The sequence below is a fragment of the Manis javanica genome, chromosome 17 (assembly GCF_040802235.1).
Source record: "Manis javanica isolate MJ-LG chromosome 17, MJ_LKY, whole genome shotgun sequence".
Taxonomy (NCBI): domain Eukaryota; kingdom Metazoa; phylum Chordata; class Mammalia; order Pholidota; family Manidae; genus Manis; species Manis javanica.
Window position 1 is genome coordinate 7,012,958 of NC_133172.1, and position 20,437 is coordinate 7,033,394.

Sequence of the window (20,437 nt, forward strand, 5' to 3'; positions counted from 1 at the left end):
TCCAGTTTTAGAACCATTTTATACAAAGTCACAGTGTCAGAACTCTGGTAGAAAACAGAGGCTGGAGGGGGTGAAGGGTGACATCAGCTCAGGAGGTGTCCATGGTTTCGCCTTCTATGGGGAGAAGGAAGGTCACACGGTCAGTGTGGCCCAGAGGGCATGGCCTGAGCTCTGCAGACCAGGTCCCTCCCATCTCTGGGGGTGTGTGTGACCCTGGTGCACTCACTGAGCTCATTGAAGAGGAAGGCATCCTGGTACTCCTTCATATACTGCGTGGAGCGCGACTCATCCAGAAAGAGCGAGTAGACCCGCTTGATGTCGTCTACCTGCACCTCTGTGCCCTACGTACAGGGAGGAACAGACAGTGAGACCTCAGTGGGACCCCTCCCAGGAGGTGGGTCAGGGTGGGGGCTCTGGGGCCAGATCACCTGGGTTCAAATCCTACCTTGGCCACTGCCTGGCTATGGATGTAACCTCTCCATTGCTCAGTTTCTTGATCTGTCAAATGCACTTAAGTCCATCAACTTACAGTCAACAGATATTTGCTGAGCACCTACTATGTTGGGCGGGGCGATTCAGAAATCGCCCCTAGAAATCAAAGTTTCCTGCTTTTGCAGACATATGTTCTAGGACTAAATGCAATAACCCCTCGAAGCCCTGGGAGTAGTGGGCTATTCACTCTCTCAATCTGGCCCCCTGCAGACTTGTCTACTGGGTCACCTTGCGTTTCCGGCACACCAGGCTAGCGGCTGTGATGAGCTGGATGGCATAGCGCAGGGAGGTCTCCAGCCCGATGCGGGTCAGCACTGTGTAGGCGTCCTCGCTCATCTCCACGTCTTCCTCCTCACACCTGTGGACAGGTGGGGGCAGGGGTCTCAGCGAGGGCTGGGCCTCTGACAGCAACAAGCCCCTAGCTGGCCCTTCTCCCTGGGCCCTGCTAGATCTCTTGGCAGATATGTGGAGTTTGCATCCTCAGAACCACTGAACGCTGAGCAAGAAGGGCCACTGAGCCTCAAATCTGGGCCCCCTTAGCCTCTCCAACCCACTATCAGCTACTGGCTCGTCCCTTCTCCACTCCCAGATGAGGGGCCACTACTTGGATGCCCAGCTCAGCCTACCTCTTGCAGGCCCAGAGACCTCCCCCTCAGACCTCAGTGTCCCCGTCTGTCAACCAGGCTGGACACTGGCCCTGCCTCACAGGCCCACACCCTGATCTGCCCAGCGCTGCCCACCGGATGCGGAGGATCTGCTTTGTGTCCTTTTCGCTATAGGGAGAGGTGGAGACAATGAGCAGTCGGTCCAGCAGGTCGATGGGGATGCCATGGGGGCTCTGGTAGCTGGTGCCCCTGATTCTGGAGAGGAGGGGAAGGGAGGGCTTCAGGGTGATGCTCCCAGAACCAGCTCCCTGTTCCCTCTCCTCAGGACACCCCACCTACGCGCTCCAGCACAGCCCACTCACCGGGCCAAATGCCACTTAACCTTCAGCTCACGGCTGGCATCACCACCTGGCTGTGTAGCCATCCCCTAACTGCGTCAATCCCCCTGCAGAGTCAGGCTGGTTTTAGCTAGACATCTATGGGATTACTGGACCAAGGTCCACTCTCCTACTTGACACAGAGCTGCACTAGGGAAGGGGCTGTGCCAGTCCTGTTCCCCGCTGTGCCTGGCCCAGATGCTAGGAAATACAGCTGATTCTCATTATTCCAGGTAGTGACGTGCTACAGAGCAGAGGCGAGCATTTGATTAGCAAATACTGAACTACTGCACCTAGAGGGTACAGGATTAGGTTCTTTTGAGCCTTCGGCCAAAACATTTTTGTCAACCAACCAACATATAACCTGGTTTTATGGGTTTCTGTTTAAAAGAACTTTACTTAATATGTGTTATTGACTCATCCTTCTGAGCTCACGGCCAGCAGCCCTGTGACTTGGGCCTGAACGAAGCTCGTCTAACACATCCCAGCCTTCTTGTGCTTAGGGACTCTGTACAGGTGGGGGCCACTTTAAACAGCAAAACCACCAACAAAGAGCAGCCAATGTGACAGATATGGCATGAAACACATCATGAAAAGGACACCTGTTTACAGCATGTGAGCTGAAACTAGGAGACAGTGTATTTGACCTTAGTGTGCAGCATCCATGTCAAGCAACTCAAAATGTTTTTGGTGCTCTGCACACATCCATGAATGACTACAAAATAGTCACGAATACAAATTTGGGGATTACAGATCTTAGCGAGGAAGCAGATTCACAAAAGCAGAATCTGCAAATAATGAGCGTCCCAGCAGACAACCCCAAGCGCAGGTTCCACACCCAGATCCACAGCTACTACGAAGATGCTCTCGGCCATCCCATCTGATCCTGTCAGTTCAAGGTCAAAGTCTGGACCTGCCACCTGCAAGTGACTTTGAGCACACCCCTGGGCCTTGCTCTCTTCCTCTGTAACATGGGGCTGACACAGTATCTACTTTCTTGAGTTTCTTTTGGGAGTCCAAGCAGTTCACCCGGGAACAGTGCTGAGCACAGTGCCAGGGTGACTCTGCCCACTGCCCCCAGCGCCAGGCTCCTCTCTTCCTTGAAGTGACAACCACCCCCGCTGGCCAGTTTCACCAGCACATGGCTGTGGCCCTGGAGAAGACGCCCCCCGGCTTCTGCACAGCCAGAGCAGTGCTGAGCAACGGGTTGGGGTGGATATGCTGGGTGCAGCCTTCAGGCATCAGCCTACTGGGGGGCTGTTTGCCCCCAACTTCCTTCTCTCTTCATAAGGGCCAACAGGTAGATGAGCTAGGAAGAATGCCAGCTGGGACAGCAGGGCAGAGGGTGCTGGAAAAACTCTAGGACCACGAGGTTCCCAAGATTTATGGGAGCAGGTGCCCTGCATGTCTCAGGAATTTTTCTACCGCATTCTCAGGCCAAAAGAAATACCAAGTTCTGCTTCATTTATTGAATAGTTAGGTCCGAGTGATCTAATAGTGGTTTCCACAGTGTGCGACACACATCACTGTGTCGCTGTGTGTCCTTCTAAAACTTTAAATATTCCTCCCTAATGAGGTGCTCAACAAACACACCCCGTTTACCCTGTGGCGATCCCGCCTCCCAGAGCACCGCTTCCCCAGGGCCCTCTGAGGGGCCCGCGGCCGGCTCACCGGGTGATGCCGCGGTTCGTGGCCATGATGAGCACAGGTGCCATGTCACTCTCCAGGGCCCGGTTGAGGAAGGAGAAGCTCTCGATGTCCAGCATGTGGACCTCGTCGATGAACAGCACCTGGGGGCCACACCGCGCATGTCGAACCCACCAGCCAGGCCTTCCTTCCTCTTGGCTGCCCCGCCTTGAGCTGCCCGCCTGGCCCTGCCCCATACTCACGCCAGGGATAATCTCCGCCTTGCCCTCCTCACGCCACTCCGCCACCTTGGCATTGATCTGCTCTCGGACTTCTGATTTGATTTCCCCTGTGTCGCCTGAGGGAGGCAGGGGGGCACAGGGGGTGTCGGAGAGGAGATGGGGATCTAGGGCTGGAGGATGGGTGAAGACAGAGGAAGACGAGACCCCAGGGCCACAGGAAGAAAGATCAAGACCGGAGGGGCAGGGCAGCAGGAGGACCTGGGAGCCTGAAGCATCTCGAGAGAAGAGGGACAGAGACAGAGAACCCAGGGGAAGAGGGTAGGGGCAGGGATGTGCCCACATCAGACCCGAGAAAGGGTCTCGGAGGGCAACAGAGCGGGAGGATGAACCACACGCACAGACAGAACAGAAGACAGCACCCAGGGACGGGGGGAGACGGGAGAAGCCCTGGTCATGCGTGGGGCCGCACTGGGAGGCAGGGCGAGCGTGCAGGACGAGGCGCCTCACCTGAGAAGAGAGCCAGGAAACCCTGGGTGCGGGAGTTGATGACATCAATCTCGTGCAGTGACACGGTGTGCACCACCTCCTTGCGTTTCTGGAGCTCCCCATCTGGGCACTGCACAAACTTGGTCTACGGGGCCAGAGGGGAAGTGTAGGGGGTGGAGACAAGGGCAGAGAACAGCATGAAAGGGGTTCCAGATGGGCTCTACCTGAGGTAGACCGGGGTTCCCTGGAATGGGAATCCAGAAACGCCAGGCCCAGGAGGTTGTCAAGTCTAGGGCATTCAAGAGCCCTGGAAGGGACTAGGGAACCTCAGAACCATGAGCAACATGCCCAGCTGTGCTAGAGGGCATAGGGAGGAACCAGGAGTGCCAGGGACATGGGGCTGGGTGTCTAGAGGCTGGGGCGAGGGGTTCCTCAGGGCCCTGGCCCACCTGGGAGCCCATGGCATCATAGTCACGAGCGCGGGTGAAGGAGCGGCCCAGCTTAGAGATCTTGCCCGTGGCCTTGTCGATGGTGATCACGTCCCTGCAGGGGTAAGGAGGGCAGGAGTGAGGAAGGATGGGAGCCCAAGTTCCCCTCACCCCACCACCCAGTGCGGCCCCGCTGCTCACCCAGCCTGGACCTTGTCCTTGGTCAGGGACTCGATCATCTTGGTGCCCAGGTCATATATGGTCTCCATCTCTGTGGTCTTGAGGGTCAGTTTGCCCACCTTGGCACCCTGACAGGGGTGATATGCCAGGCAAGGGGCTTAGAGAGGGCCCCAATATCTACCTAACACAGCTTCAAAATGGCATGATGCAGGGATGCCCCCAGGGCTGATGGGTACATTCACTGTCACAACTGTGGTGATGGCTCTGTGGGTGGCACACATGTGCCAAAACTTAATAGCTAGTAAACTTCCAACAAGGGCGGCTTACTGTGTCAACTGCACCTCAATAAAGCTGTTACTAAGCCCAATAAACAAACAAAAACCTAAAAGATAAAGTCTACCAGAACAACTCAGACCTGAAAGCCTACAAAATGGCCAAAAGGGTCCCACTCTAACACTCCTTTCTTTTTCTTTCATTAACTTATTCATTCAGTTGGTGGATTCTATTTAGATCAGTATACACAGTTTAAAAGGTGTATGTGTCAACATAGTCAATCATATTGTAATTTCTTTGTGCCTTGACAGATGGTAATTGTGGTGAGCATTTGGAATGTACACAACTGTCAAATCACTAACAAAAATGCCACAATCCCTCCCCACAAGACAACCAGACGTTTTCTAGGCTATTACCAGCAAATCCAACCATCTCGTGTGTCCATGGGTTATTTCCACAGTTCCTTTTGTAGGGACGGGGTGGCAGGATAAAAGGGTAGACTTGGGGAAGGTGGTAAAATGAATTTTGGATTTATATTTGTAAATGTATGTTTAAATATTCTCTTCCCACCATATTTTTAAAATTCAAAATTTAATTGGCAAGAGATGGGGTTAATTTAGGAGACTGTTCACAGGTATGAAAAGGACAAGCTGCTGTAATTACGCGTTTTAAATCTATTTCCATTGAAAATGAGGAGCCAATGCAAAAAAGAGGAATGTGACAAGTCATAGAAACAGAAGGTGACTGTGCTAAGCCAGTGGGCTTGAAGCATGTTTAAATTCTCTTCTATGCAGCATTTTATTTGCAGCTGTAATTCAATGTTTAAAAGAGAACTACAAACAGGGATGAACCTTGAAAACAGCATGCCAGGTGAAAGAAGCCAAACACGAGGAGTCACACGTTGCAGGATTCCAGTGACATGAATGTCCAGGACAGGCAAAACCACAGACAGAAAGCAGACCAGTGGTCGCCAGAGGCTGGGGGATGGTGGGGGCAGGGGGGAACAGTGACTACCTAATGGGTATGGAGCTTCCTTTTGGGGTGATGAAGATGTCCTGGAAATGGACAGGAGTGACGGTTGCACAACACCGTGAATGCACCAAGGCCACTAACTGCTCACTTCGATGGCCAACAGCTAACTTTATGTTAGGTGATTTTTACCTCAATTAAAAATAGAGACCTACAGATCAACTACAAGGTAAAAAGAGATGAAGGGGAAACCAGACTTCAAAGTTAGATTTTAAACACGGGCAGTACCAGTGGCTGTGTCTAGGAATGTGCGAGAGTGGGGTGGGGTGATGAAATTCACGAGACTTAAAGAAGTGACTACAGGTGAGGGGGCTACCCTGGGGGGAGACTTGGGGTGTCGTGGAAAGAGGTTTGAGGAAGGGGTGGGGGGTCAGCAGAGTTCCAGTGTCTCATCTTGGTGGTTATAAGGGTACCTGCTTTCTAATAATTTATTAGACTACATGCTTATTTTACATGTTTCTTTGTATCTGTTTTATTTTGCACCAAAAAGATTAAAGGAATTCCCAGCCACAAAAAAGGGAGCAAATCATATCTATCAAGTAAGCTGGAGGGAAAACACCTTTTGGTGCTATACTGTATAAATGTCACACAACAGGCTGTTAAGCCTCACTGTCAGGAATTACCTGCGAGAAACTTCGAGGCCTTCTCTGCCATTCCACCACTTGGTTTTAACTGCTCATGGTGCCCCTCACAAATGGATAAGCACTGTCGACTCAGCGGACCCCTACTGCAGTCCTGCAGACAGCTCCAATCTGCAGCTCGAACCCCATGGGACTCTGACCTCAGCACGGACCCGACACCCCCGACCTGCAGCCCTGGAGCTGGCCTAGGCTCAGGACAGACTCACCGTCCCTGTCGCTGGCCGATCAATCTGGATCTCCACCACCTCCCCTTCGATGATCTCGGTCTCCTCCCTAGACAGAGAGCAGATCTGAGGAACAAGCCCAACACCTGGGCCCTTGGGAATCACTAACTTCCATGAGCCCTTGGACACAGGACAAGCCAGTGAGGGCAAAGGCTCACCCCAAGGCCACAGGGACGCGTCACCCTCCCCTGCCTTTCGTCCCAGGCTTACTTGATGCGCACGCCGATGGACCGCCTGAAGGCCTGTGTTAGCGCCTCCGTCTTGCTCATCTCCAAGGAGAAGATCTCGCTGCCCGCAATGGCCGTGAACGGGGTATCAGGGCCCAGGGCCTGTGCCATGCCTGGGGAGGAGGCAGTCTGGGTAGGTGGGGTGGCCCTGGCCCCAGGTTCCCAGCACCTACTCTGCATCCAAGTAGCTCTTCTTCCTCAGGATGGGGAGGAAGATGGGCTCGGCACGGCGGGGCAGACGGAGACGTGGGGAAAGCCAGGGATGGTGGGCTGCGCAGGGAGGCCAGGATTAGAACCCCATACCATCCAGTAGACCCCTAATCTCACCAAGCCTACCTCCCAAACTCTAAGAGCTCTTTAGCCTCAGGGCGTGGAGGAGCCAAGCGGGCTAAAGGACAAGGGGCTGAAAGAGTTAAGAGTAACAGCTCTGGAGCCAGACTGTCTAGGTTCCAATCCTGGCTCCACCACTTTAGACCACGTGATCTTGGCCTTGTCTACTCCCTGAGCCTGTCTGCCCCTCCGTATGACAGGAATGATCGCAGAACAAGTGCTGGCACAGGTGGCAGGCAGTATGCACTGGTGCCCCACCATGATGTGGCTGGGAACCAGCACAGGGACAGCCTTCTCTACGGCCCACCTGGGGCTGGCAGGCAGACAGCGGGGCTGTTCACACAATCACTCCAAGAACCGAGGCCCCCTCCCGGCTCTGACGATTGCCACCACATTCTCCCCCACACCCCATTAAGGGTCAGGAGCTTCCTCTTTCCATTATAGCACACATCACTGTGGAAGAGACTATGTCCACGACCACCTCCCCCACACCAAAACACTTTAAAGTCAGGGCTTCGGTCTTCATCATCTAAGTGTCCCCAGTGTCCAGTCCAGGGCCTGGTACACCAGGGTGCTGTTTTATCTTAGCTGAAAACCTGATTGTTACCTTGAGTCCCACTGTCTGGCCCCACAGTCTGAGCAAAAAGGTAGAAGTGAGTGAATGGGAAGAGGGTGGGGGAGGGAGGTCAAGAAAAGCTTCAACAAGGAAGAAATGCCTGAGTAGGGTTTTGAAGGGTGGATAGGAGTTCAAGAGGATCAGGGACAGTTATAAGGAAAAAGATCTTAAATTCCTAGTGGATTGAAAGAGAATGCTGGTTGTCCTCTTGATGATCATCTTCCCCTTCTTCCTTAGTTCCAGTACTCTCATTTCATTAAGGTAGCAATGGTCCAAACTGACAGATTAAAAAATGTTTTAATGTCTCCACCATCTTGCAGCAGAGTGTAACCACATAATTAAGTTCTAGTAAGATATAAGCAAAAGTATATGGGAGTCCCAAGACAGCTGCTTAAAGGGAGCTAGCTACAAGGGAGGGAGGTACACTCTCATTGCAATTCCTCTTTCTCCTTTATCCTACATGGAGTATGGGTGGGAAGGCTGGAGCTTAAGCAACCCGCTTGGAACACAAAGAGACCTTTATACGAAAGCAAGTACAGAGGATGCTGAGGCAGGAAGGCAGAAGACTTCATGGAACTGCTCAACAAGCCCTAACTGGCCTACATTCAGATTCTTCTATGTGAAAGAATGAAACCTGAATGTTTAAGCCACTGCCGTTTTGGGTTGTCTGTTAACTGTGGCTGGATGTGACCTGACTAACACAGGAGAGATTGTCAGGCAGAGACCGGAAGAGTCCCTGCCCCGAGAGGTCTCTTACCCATGGCAATGGCCGTCTTCCCGGTGCCAGGCTGCCCTGCGATGAGGACTGCCCGCCCGGCGATCTTCCCTTCCCGGATCATCTCCAGCACCACACCAGCTGCCCGACGGGCTGCCAGCTGACCCACCATGCCCTGGGAAGCCTGTGGGGTGGGAGGTGAGAGGGCACACAGGGTGATTTCCTACCAGGTTACCACTGTATCACTACCACCCTCTGGCTAGTGAAATGAGAGAGGATGCTGTTGGCTGGGATTTTGACAAAAAGCTGAAAAAGCCTTTCCACCCAATTTTTGAAAACCAAGGAAACTCTACACGAGGCTAAATTCTATAATTATGTAGCCAAAGATCTAAGAGAGCATAACAGGCCCACAATCCCCAGGGCCCTGGGTATCCTCTGATGGCAGCTCCCAGGCCTCCCACCCCACACCCCTCAGCTCTACCTGCCGCGGCTCCAGTGCGTCATCCAGCCCCAGGCCCCGGATGTGGGAGTGAGCACCTGTGGGAGGGAAAGAAGCAGAAACACGGTTACCGGCCAGCTCCTGTGTGGCCTGCGGGGCGGGGTGGCCACTCTGGGCCCTGTCTTGCTCCTTGGTCAAATGGTGGGCCAAGTCATCTCACTGGGAGGATGACTGGGCACGGTAAATGCTCAATAAACAGAAGTGGCTCTTAGGGTACAGCAGAGCAGGACCAAAATCTCTGAGCCCCAGATAACTGCATCATCAGGTCAGGAACTAACTGTGAGGGCTACTGATCACAATTACATTGTGTTTATGGCCTAAGTGGCCTTGCAGGTTGAGAAATAATCCCAGCTGTTATCCCCCTGGAATGCTTGTGGGGTTCAATCACTACCCCAGGCCCTCACTGACATGGATGTGAAGAAGGCGTTCAGAGAGGTTAGTTCCCTTGCTCAAGACCACACAGCCAGGGAGAGGTAAAGAAGTATGATTTCAATGCTTTACAACAGACCAGAGCCAGGCAGAGTAAGGTCTGAGGGCTAGCCACTTGTTTCCATGAATATCTTACAGACACACAGCCATGCCCATTCATTTACATACTGTGCCTGGCTGTTTTCACACCACAACAGCATAACTGAAGATTTTCCACAAAGAACAGTTTTACTCTCTGGCTCTTTCAGAAAAGATTTGTTGACCCTGTACTTAGACTGTGAGCACCCTGAGGGCTGGTCCTGGGTGCAGCTAGTGTCCATAAGGTCCTCAGTTATAGCAGGCCTGGCCTGTAGGAGCTGACACAGGGTTAGCCCCTGCACATTAAATGCTTCATATGGATCCCCATGGACTCTTTTATCAACCCATGAGGTGAACTATCCTAGCTCCACTTTCAGATAAGGAAACTGAGGCACCCAGAGCAACTAGCCCCTGGTGACACAGCTCAGAAAGGCACATGGCAGGGTGCTCCCAGAAGCCACGAGCTCTTTACTGCCTCTCCTGGCAGCACAGAATGAATGAATGTGACGCGATGAGAAGTCTCCTCTGGGTAAGTAAAGCTCTCTGTGAAGGACGCACCCTGCTGGCCCTGCTATGCCCACTGGCTGTGTGAGCCCTGACCAGTGCTTGGCTGCTCTGAGTCTCAGATTCCTTAGCTAAAAATGGGATGACAGTCACAACATGCATCGTGAGAGGCTACAGCGAGGACTCAGTAGGATGCAATCTCATGCCTTCATGAGCATGTGCTGAGCATCTGCTCTGCCAGGTTCTGTGCTGGGGACAACAGCTAGAAATGAATGAGAGCTGGTCTCTGCCCTCACAGTTAATGTCCCACCCAGTGTGTGCTGGGCGTGTGGGGCATTCAGTTCAGGGCCAACCCCAGGCGAGCGTCCACTTGTATGATCTCCCAGCAAGATGCCAGTACCCCCCGAGCCCAGCCAGGGTAGCCACGCCAGCAGCAGTGCAGCCTGAGGCTGGGCACCAACATGGTCCCTCATGTGCCATTCAACCCCACCCTGGAACTCAGGGTCCACCCCCGTCAGACAGGGGATGTGTAGGCCACCTCCGTCTTGGGGGACCTGGCAGGCTGGCTATGTCAGGGGTGCACTGGGCAAGCAGGGTCCAGGTCCTACTCCTGCACGCTCACTCACCAATACGCTCGATCCTCGTCACATCGCGGATCTCCGGGACCTTGGTTGTGGCCGTCTGGGGTGGAGGAAGATGTGTCAGAAGAGCCCTTGTGGTCCTAGTTTTCACCAATTCCTCTGCCCTTCCCGCCCATCTCCGAGAAAGCCCCCTCCATGCCATTTCCCCACAGCAGGCCCACAGCCCAAACATCAGTCACTCCCACGCTTCCCAGTTGTAACGGACTGATGCTGGTTGGTTGACCACACTACACTATGAGTCCCAGGAAAGCCAGGGCTGTGCCTGCCTCATTCACAGCTCCAACCCCAGGGCCCAGCATATATTGGGTGCCCAGGAATTATTTGGTGAAGGAATAAGTTCCCCTGCTCCCCACAACTGTAAGGGACACCAAGGCATAGCAGGCATCACACTGGAGGTGGTCTGGCCCCTGCTGACTTCCCAGCCCTCCTTGCACGGCGCTGCCCTGGCTGTCACTGGGCCTTTGCATGTGCAGGTCCCGAGTCCAGCCTGTACCCCCCACACTGAATTAGATCAAGCAGCGCTCACTATGGGAGCCCTCCCACCCCTGACCTCTACCCCTGCTGGGCTAGTTCTAGGGTCTCTGGGTGTCCAGACAGAAGGAAGTACATCCCTTGAGAGCCCAATCTCACTGTGTAATCTCACCTTCAGGAGGGAGGCTGATGGGTCAGTGTTCTTGGCTCCAGGGGAGTGAGTGCTATGAAGGACATGGACCCCGGTTTGCTTGTTCACTTTGGAGCTCAGTGTTTCAGGTTTGAGTATAACATACTGACGTGCTAGGCTCATCTGACAAGCAGCTACTGAGGCTCCCTATGTCCCAGCTCTCCGAAGAGAGGAGTCAGCCACCCTCCCTTCTCATATTGGGGAGATGAATGACCACCACCTGGGACAATTCGAGGGGTTCAGGTGTGCAAAGAGGATGAAAACAGCAGCCCCTGAATGCGCAGGATTCACACTCTTTCTGCCGTCATTGCGCACACCCTTTGGGAGACTTCACGCGTAAATAAGCATTTTCCGAGCCGATTGCATTTGAGACAAGAGGATCATGGTTAGATGACTTCATTTGTTCCTTCTCATTTGATCAAAATAACATGTACAGACTAGATCAGGAGAGGGAGCATGTTTATACCCCACATTTGGGGACCACTGCTTAGAGCAGCTCAGCAGAGAGCCTAACTCAGCAGCTTCCCTTTAGTTTGAGGCTAGAAAGAGGTTGGGAAAAGGGGTGATTCTCTGGAGTTTCTGGGCCGGTGGGGCAGAGCCTGGATGCTGGCCCAGCGCTGGAGTCACGGATGCCTGGGCCCGCCCCTTCTCGATGACCTCCTCCCTTTCCCAGCTCCCTTCCCCCCTCACACGGCACCTGGAGACATGGGAGGGCCAACTTGCATCACCAGGAAAATCACAGGCAGTTTGGGAATTATACTCGCCAAAGAGTGGAAACAGCCCAAAATGTCCATTGACAGATGAATGGATAAACAAAATATGCACATATAGACGATGGGATATTATTCAGCCATAAAAAGGAAAGCAGTTCTGATATATGCCACAATGTGGATGAGCCTTGAAAACATTATGCTAAGTGAAAGAAGACACAAAAGGTTACACACTGTATGATTCTGTTTATATGAAATGTCTAGAATAGACTAATCCATTTGGATAGTAAGTTTAGTGGTCGCCTAGAGCCGGCAGGAGGAGAATGGGGGTATTGGCACATGACAGTTAAGACATGTGGGGTTTCCTTCTGGGGTGATAAAAGTGTTCTAAAACTGAATGAGGTGAAGGTCACACAACTGTGAATATATATGAACTGTACCCTTGAAATGGGCAAGTTGTGAATCTGATCTCAATAGAGCTGTTAAAAAAGTCTGAGTGTGTACTATATAATTTTCTGACACTTTGGAGTATGTCATAATCTCTAATAAGAAAAAGGAAGTCTGAGCTGCCTGCCAGCTTGCTGACCCTGCCCTGTGGCCACCTGCCCCCAACCCTTCCTCCTTTCCACAGGTCTCCTTCCACGAGAGTGAGAGAAGGTGCAGGCATCCAACCGAGTGGGAGCCTCCTCTCTCCGGAAACAAGAGTTTAGGCTTCCTGGCCACCACATGGTCACTCACAAGATACCTTCCTTGCTGTCTGTGACCCCTCCCACCTACTCCCTCCTCATCGCCAGCAGGAACCCAGGAGCATTGGACACTGCCCCCAAACCACTGTCAGAAGACTGAGAAAGTCCCTGCACATGCCCCTACAATCTATCAGACCCCGCGGGATACAAACACTAGACACGGATCCAGGAATCCCAACTCTTAGCAATCACAACATAAACAGATCTGCCTCTTACAACGCCTTTCCTTTCTTTTTCTTTTTTATTGCCCCCAAAGGGGGTGCACCATTCCCAGAAGCACTGCAATATAAGGTCAATGTGTGGAGTAGACAGTGTATCCTATTTAACACATTGTCCTCAGATAGAGGACATATCAGATATTAAACCGATAAGAACAGACACTACACTTGACCTCAGCCAAAGGCTGAGAAGTGATACAAGGCCTTTCCTTTCACGCTAAGCCTCTCCTACACCCTGCTGCCCAATGACCCCATGGAAACGGGCCATTTTAAAACTCAGTACATTCTTCCAATACTTTCTCCGAGCCCCTGAGAACAGGAGTGTGGCCGCTGTCTTTTCCTCTTCTGCTTCCCTGTCCACCCTTCTTTGCCATGGTAGAAGCGGTAGACTCAAATTTCCCCTCCTGGCACCACTAACTATCGCCCCCACCCTCCCTCCATGCTGAACGGGGTCACCATGGGAACGGAGGCATCTGAAAGCCCAGTCCAACCCGCAACTAAGGCCACATCCCTTCTTCATTCAGACGTTGCTCGAGCAAGTATTTGGTGCCAGGCAGTTTACTTTATTGCTCCTTCATGGAATTCACAAGCATTCATTCATTCAGATATTCAAATGATAATTTACTAAGCATCCACACTAAGTATGCACCAAATGAGATGCGGGAAATATTGGCTGGGGGGTCCAAGACACAACAACCCGCAGCAGACTTTAGGGCAAAGGGCTGCAGAAGTCGCCATTGATTGCGCCCAGAGGATAGGAAGCTGGAGTTTCTATAACTTGATGGAGTCACCTGTGACCACTGAGGCGGTGGAGAGCCACCTGAACCCAGGATTCCTTGAACGCAGGATGAGATCCCTCCCTCAGATCCAGGGTACAGACACCCAGCCCCCTCCTCCCTCAGACCCAGGGGTCCGAGCCCCAGAGCCTTCCCCGCTCAGATACAGAAATCCCCTCCTCCTTCAGACTCCGCAATACGGGATCGCGCCTCAGTCCTCCGCACGCCGGTACTCACCACGGTTGCCATGATGCTCACCAACCGCCAATATCCTTGCGGAAACGGAAACGCGCTAGGAACGAGGCGTTCGGGTCCCTCTAGACTGCGAGGTCCTCCAAGAATCTCGGTGTTTCCTCATAAATATACAAACTCTCCCTGTGGGGGCGTAGTGTCACTTTTTAGGCCCCGCCCATCCTCGGAGGTTGAGTTGGAAGGTGGGTGTCCGGAACTCTTGGGTCCGTTCCCAACGCCTCCTGGCACCTCCTTTACCCAGATCTCCTTGCTGGGACCGATTGCAAAATTCTTAACACTTCTTTAGGAAACCACACGTTCCCCACGCTCCCTTTCCTCCTTATTCCTTCCTCTTCCCCTCCCAAATTTGGGGCTCAAGCTTCGAATTGACAGAGTTGAAGGCCAATCAGCTAGCTCAGGGATAGGCCCCGCCCTCCAGAGCTCGAGTAGACCGCTAAAGTGGAGGCGGGGCAGAGTAAAACTCTACTCTATCCACCAATGAGGAGTCGGATAAAACCCCGCCCCCCAACGCGGACCAATAGCCCTTGCAGGGAGGGCGGGCACCTCCTCCTGGCGGCTGCAAGGTTTCACTGCAGGGGCCCCATTGGGCACAGTGACGCTGCGACCGTCTCCTACCTAGGTCCGTGCGCTCCAAGGCAGGGGTGCGGTCGTGCAATAGGAAGCCGAGGGCGTTGCAAGCTTCCCGTCCGGCAACAGCTACCTGGACCCGCGCCCTTCCGAGTGCATTCCCCAGACACCTCCGGGCCCCCCACCTGTGGCCCCCGGAGCCCCATTCCCGCGTCAGCCATGCCTCTAAGCCGCAGTTTGTCCATGTCCTCACTGCCAGGACTAGAGGATTGGGAAGATGAATTCGACCTGGAGAACACAGTGCTCTTCGAGGTGGCCTGGGAGGTGGCCAACAAGGGTGAGCACGCCAGGCGGCGGGCCCGAACAAGAAGGGCGGTCGGGGATGGGGGCCTGAACTCTAGGGGGATGGGGCTACATGGCATGACTTTTGGGTAGTGGGCAAGGAGACTATGACTCCTGTGTCCTTGGGGAAGGTCTGGGTTAGTCTCCTGGGTCCTGGAGGGGTGGTGATGAGTCTCCTGACTTTCAAGAGGAAAGGAGGCTGGAAGCCTAGGTCCTGGGTCCTAGGGAAAAGGGGGCTAAAATGAAAGAGTCCTAAGTCCTGGAGAAGGTTGCTGATCAGAGACCTGAATCCTGAACAGGGATGGAGATGGGAGGTTGGCACTTCGTGCAAATCTGGGAAGTGGCTGGGTTTCAGACCTGTGGTTCTGGGGAAGGGGCTGGAGATTTCACTCCAGATTTGGGAGAGAGCTGACTGGGAGATAGGATGCATTAGGCGTGGTGGGAAAATTTGGGGAACTGATCACTTGAGAGTAAAGATGGGGGTGGGGAGGCTGGAGACTCATTCTTAGATACTAGGGTGGGAGAGTTGGGGCTCTGCATACCCAGGCTCTGAAGGAGCTGAGGGCCTTACCTAAGAGTTGCGAGGAGTGGAGGCACCTGTGGCTTCAGACACACACGTACTGGAATGAGGGAAGGGTGGGAAGTCCTAAGTTGGTCAGGGGCTGGGCTCTGGTGGGAGTGGCTGGGGCTCTGGACTTCTGTGTCCCGGGCTCCAAAGGGCCTGAGGTTCTGGTATGGAGAGCTGGTGGAGGCTGGAATCCCAGGAGCTAGGCAATCTCTGCTCCTCACGGAGGAGGGGGCTGGGATTTTGCTTTGCTGAGTCTTGGGGAAAGAAAGGGACTGGTTCTCACCCCATGGGAGGAGCCCACAGACAATGGAGCCATGTGTCACCAGGGCCCAGGTTCCAGGAGGTAAGGAGTGGGGGGTCCTGACTCTGGGTCTGGAGTGGGGTCATGGGATGGGGCAGGGCCCTGCATGTCTGTGCCCCATTTGGGGAAAGGAGATTTGGGTGACAGGTTGGTAGTTTCCCTGGAGGGTGAAGAATGACAGACAGTTCAGGCTTTGCTTGGGCAGTTGTGGGAAGCTGAGTCAGGCCACGAAGAGAGAATCTCGCATGTCCTGGAGTCTGACTGAGAATAAACCAGCTCCTGGGAACTGGGACCTGGGGAACCTGGGTCCTGGTAATCTTTGTTAGCTTCTGTCATCCTTGGAGCTCAGCCCTCAAATCCCTCAGACCCAGGAGCCCAAGCCCCCTCCCCTTCCTCTCTCAGACCACAGTCTAGCCTGAGTCCCCTCCTCTGTCTGAGTCCTGAGCCCAGCCCCCTTCTCCCTGGGACCCAGGAGTACTGCCCTTGAACCCCAGCCCATCCTTCCTCTGACTCTGAAGTAGGGGCTCCCAGTCCCCCCTTCCCTCTAAGCCAGGGGTCTGGGGCTCCATGCCTCCCATGGCCCCTGACCCTGCCCCAAGTCCCAGATCTGTGGACCTCCGCTGGGGCCTGGCCTTACACACTTGGGCCCACAGTGGGTGGCATCTACACGGTGCTGCAGACGAAGGCGAAGGTGACCGGGGATGAGTGGGGCGACAACTACTACCTGGTGGGACCATACACGGAGCAGGGTGTGAGGACCCAGGTGGAACTGCTTGAGCCTCCGACCCCAGCCCTGAAGAGGACGCTGGACTCCATGAACAACAAGGGCTGCAAGGTGGGACATGGCCTGGCTGAGGGGAGGAAGGCAGGTGCCCGTGGCCAGGGTGGGAGCAGGAGATGGAGAAGGGGTAGTGGCAGGGCAGTCCAGGAAGTGGAGGGGTGGCCTGGGCAGAAACCTGGGGTGGCCTGGTACTTTCCCCAGGCAGATACAGAGGAGGTGAGATTTACAGACACTCAGATACACAACCCGATACCCAATCCCTGGAAGTGGGTAGGTGAGTCCCAAGCTCAAAGACATTGGTGAATGGACAGACGGCAGGTGTAAGACAGACTGAGAAAGTGGTCCAAGAGGCCAAGATCCTCAGATCCAGAAAGAGCTAAATAGAAAGCCAGCCAGTCAGATGGAACCGAGGGGAGGCAGGTTTGGGGTGAGGCAGGCATGCCAGAGTGGGGCTTCCGGAGCCTGAAATTCAGATTTGTGGTCTCCACTTCCTACCCATGTGACCCTGGCTCATGAACATGCTAATGGCATCTATGTTATAGGGTTGTTGGGAGGATGAAATAGTTCATAAAGTCCTCAGACCCATTCCTGGCATGAAGTCGGCACCGTGTATGAGCTGTGACAGTCACGGTTATCATCAGCGTAATCACTGTAAACATCCAAGCTTGCAGAGTGAGGAGTGCAGGTGAAGGGAGAGACGTTGAGCCCCAAAAGGTGATGGTGGCCCCAGGGGCTAGAGCAGTAGGGAGATAGACAGAGTCTAGGTACAGAAGAGAAGAAGCCCTAATGTATCAGAAAAGAACCTAGAAGGAGAGAGGAAGATGGAGTACTAATGAAGAAAAGAGAGATAGACAGACAAACCAAGGGGACAGAGTTTTGGATGGGCAGAGCCAGGAATTAAAGAGAGGAGAGGGGAGTCCTGGAGCCCCCGAGAAGGACTGATGAATGAATGGGCATGGAGGGCCTTGGGGCAGCAGGGCTGGAGTACGGGCAGGTTGGGCCTGGGAGGACAGCTACACTAGGTCCTTCATTCATTCGCAGCCTCTGATTTTCGGTGGGGTTTCGAGTCCAGTCAGGCCATAGTGTTCCTAAGGAACCCAGGGACAGCTTGGCCCTCCCCCATGGCAGCTGCTCCCCACGTGCTGGGGGCCTAAGAATAGCCCCCCCAGCAAAAGGGCAGACAACAGCTGGGAGGGGGAGGGGACCCGGGTCAGGCTCTTGAGGCTGGGAAAAGCCAGGTTGGAGAGCAGTATGACCACTTCTTGGCTGCGTGGAGCTGTGGCAGCAGGCCCAGAACCTAGGCCAGGTCTCAAGAAGCACTGGACCAGAGAAATGGGGTGGGAGCAGAAAGAAATGAGATTGTCAGGCTTTGAAACATGGCAGAGGGTAGAAAAATGCAGCCGTGGAGCGTGGAGAGAGGTGGACAGCATTAGAGATGTGGCCGCAGGGTACAAAATGAGCCTAAGGGCACAGGAAAGAGGCAGCAGGTGGAAGCAATGTGACCGTGAGAACAGCGAAGGAGGCATCTAGTCGGAGGAATCAGCAGCAGAGAGAACAGATAATGGGAGGAAACATGATGGGTGGTGGGAGAAATGTGACAGCAAACACAGAAACAAGGCAGCAGGTCACAGCAATGATTCCCAAGGTGGATATCAAGGCCGGGACGGGGACACAGAGATAGGGTGTGTAAACTATGTGGTTATAAGGAGAGAGAGAAGGCAGAGAAAGAAGAAAGGAAGCAGTTAGAGAAATTAAGCGGGGTACCAGGAAAATGCAACAGAAATTGTGGTGGGGATACCTTAACGGCAACGAGAGAGATAAGGCAGCCCGTGAGAAATCAGCAGACGCAGAAACAGGTGGGAGAATGAGGCAATGAGACCCAACATCTGCCTGCGGATGGGAGCGCCCCCGAGACTATGCCCAGAGACCTGCGGTCCAATCCCTGAGCCACCCTCTGGATTCCCCCCTCTCCACCGCTGCAGGTGTACTTTGGGCGCTGGTTGATCGAGGGGGGCCCCCTGGTGGTGCTCCTGGATGTGGGGGCCTCAGCCTGGGCCCTGGAGCGCTGGAAGGGGGAGCTTTGGGACACCTGCAACATCGGGGTGCCTTGGTACGACCGTGAGGCCAACGACGCTGTCCTTTTTGGCTTCCTCACCACCTGGTTCCTGGGTGAGGTAGGCCCCACTGCTGGTCCCATGTTAGTCCTTTCAACCCCAGACCCAATAGTCATCAGCCCCTAGCAAGAGGGTGGCTGGGTGGCTGGTTTCTCCCATGGCATTCTGGGAGTTGTAGGTCCTTTTATCCAAGGATTAGTTCTGACCTTTGGGAATATGGACCTTAAGGGGCCCAGACTCTTCTTTCCTCAGAGATTCAAACCTTAACCCAGCTTCATTCACTCCAGTCTTCCAAGTACAGGGATTTTGAGCCATTGGGGAGGATAGTCTGGCTGGAGGGCTTTCTCCAAGGAATTCTGGGAATTAACTGGCTGGACTTAGCTCTCAGAAGGGGCCCTAGATATTGGGAGTCCCCTGCCTCGTTAAGAACAGGAATCCTGGCTCCACTTCTTTTTAAGTTTTAAAGGGCTCAAGAAACTGCTTCCCATGCCTCAGGACAGATTATGAACTGGCTGCTCCTAGGACATTCCGGCAGTTTTAGTCCCTCAGCCAATACTGGATGCATGTCTACTCTTGAGTAAAATAAAAGATCTTCAGGAATTGTGTCCAGGACATGGGGACACTAAATCTTCAGGCCTTTCAGTTCAGCAATTTAGCCCTCCTGGGACCTCTGACGAAGACACCCCAGCTCCCATCAGCCAGTGGGGATGAGGTCAGCTGGTCCAGCTGCCTCCAAGATTTATAGTTCTGGTCCTGTAGAAATTACAATGGGCTGCCGCCCACTTTGTGTGGTAGTGGCGATAAGAGTTACCTCTCCCCTGCTTCAGTTAAGACGGGAATTGCTGATTGTCTTCATGACAAACATGGAGACTCAGCAGCCCTCTTCCTGTTGCCCTGTAGTTCCTGGCCCAGAGTGAGGAGAAGCCACATGTGGTTGCACACTTTCACGAGTGGCTGGCAGGCGTTGGGCTCTGCCTGTGCCGTGCCCGGCGGCTGCCTGTGGCAACAATCTTCACCACTCATGCCACGCTGCTGGGGCGTTACCTGTGTGCTGGTGCCGTGGACTTCTACAACAACCTGGAGAATGTGAGCTGGGAGTGTGGCACATGGGGCTGCAAGTATTTCAGGACAGCCCCACGCTGCCTGGGAAGCCCAAGGGCATCAAGCTCGCTCCTCCCCCAGAACCCAGGCGTCCGAGTCCCTGGCTCCCTTCTCCCTGAGATCCAGTAGTCCAGCCTCCAGTCCCCTCCTCCCCTAGGACTCAGGAGTCTGAACCTGCCATCTTTTCCACAGTTCTAACCTGACTGCCCTCCCTTCCTGCCCAGTTCAACGTGGACAAAGAAGCAGGCGAGAGGCAGATCTATCACCGCTACTGCATGGAGCGGGCGGCGGCCCACTGTGCTCATGTTTTCACCACCGTGTCCCAGATTACTGCCATCGAGGCTCAGTACCTACTGAAGAGGAAACCAGGTGTGAAACAGTCTGGGGTCCCTAGACATGAATGAGGTAGTCTATGTCAACAGCCCTGCCAATATTTTTACTGGAAAGAGCAGAGAACTACAATTCCCAGAATGCCTTAGGTTGATGACCTGAATTGGAGGCCGCTTTGCTGTAGACCTGAGAAGCTACTGGGAGGTGTAGTTTCTTTGATATCAACTTCAGAAAAGGGAAATTGTTTTATCGGCCAATAATGGTCTTCGGAAAGAGGATAGAGTTTCACTGGATTTTGTTTTTGAGAAAAGCAGTGTTGGAACCAGTT

At 53.7% G+C, this 20,437-nt stretch overlaps 2 protein-coding genes and 1 pseudogene across 4 annotated transcripts in view; 1 reads left to right on the forward strand and 2 right to left on the reverse strand.

Moving 5' to 3' along the window:
- RUVBL2 (RuvB like AAA ATPase 2) overlaps positions 1 to 20,437 on the reverse strand; it is a 26,356-nt gene continuing 5,919 nt past the window's right edge. Inside the window, exons 1-15 of one of the 2 annotated variants that reach the window (XM_017665612.3) lie at positions 13,991 to 14,128; positions 10,628 to 10,682; positions 8,973 to 9,028; positions 8,534 to 8,675; positions 6,814 to 6,943; positions 6,586 to 6,652; positions 4,458 to 4,564; positions 4,278 to 4,371; positions 3,850 to 3,973; positions 3,364 to 3,458; positions 3,146 to 3,264; positions 1,233 to 1,352; positions 721 to 850; positions 227 to 341; positions 1 to 114 (exon numbers count right to left, since the gene is read on the reverse strand). In XM_017665612.3, the coding sequence (XP_017521101.1) occupies positions 89 to 114; positions 227 to 341; positions 721 to 850; positions 1,233 to 1,352; positions 3,146 to 3,264; positions 3,364 to 3,458; positions 3,850 to 3,973; positions 4,278 to 4,371; positions 4,458 to 4,564; positions 6,586 to 6,652; positions 6,814 to 6,943; positions 8,534 to 8,675; positions 8,973 to 9,028; positions 10,628 to 10,682; positions 13,991 to 14,002 (1,392 nt within the window). In that variant the 5' untranslated portion in view covers positions 14,003 to 14,128 and the 3' untranslated portion in view covers positions 1 to 88. Of the gene's footprint in view, positions 115 to 226; positions 342 to 720; positions 851 to 1,232; positions 1,353 to 3,145; positions 3,265 to 3,363; positions 3,459 to 3,849; positions 3,974 to 4,277; positions 4,372 to 4,457; positions 4,565 to 6,585; positions 6,653 to 6,813; positions 6,944 to 8,533; positions 8,676 to 8,972; positions 9,029 to 10,627; positions 10,683 to 13,990; positions 14,129 to 20,437 lie in introns of those variants that run through there. The other variant, XM_017665613.3, reaches the window with a different exon arrangement.
- Positions 13,014 to 13,174, reverse strand: LOC118970125 (U2 spliceosomal RNA; annotated as a pseudogene).
- The window catches only part of GYS1 (glycogen synthase 1), a 14,275-nt gene continuing 8,410 nt past the window's right edge, over positions 14,573 to 20,437 (forward strand). The window contains exons 1-5 of one of the 2 annotated variants that reach the window (XM_073225573.1): positions 14,573 to 14,909; positions 16,437 to 16,618; positions 18,547 to 18,738; positions 19,579 to 19,764; positions 20,004 to 20,148. In XM_073225573.1, the coding sequence (XP_073081674.1) occupies positions 14,792 to 14,909; positions 16,437 to 16,618; positions 18,547 to 18,738; positions 19,579 to 19,764; positions 20,004 to 20,148 (823 nt within the window). In that variant the 5' untranslated portion in view covers positions 14,573 to 14,791. Of the gene's footprint in view, positions 14,910 to 15,628; positions 15,826 to 16,436; positions 16,619 to 18,546; positions 18,739 to 19,578; positions 19,765 to 20,003; positions 20,149 to 20,437 lie in introns of those variants that run through there. The other variant, XM_073225574.1, reaches the window with a different exon arrangement.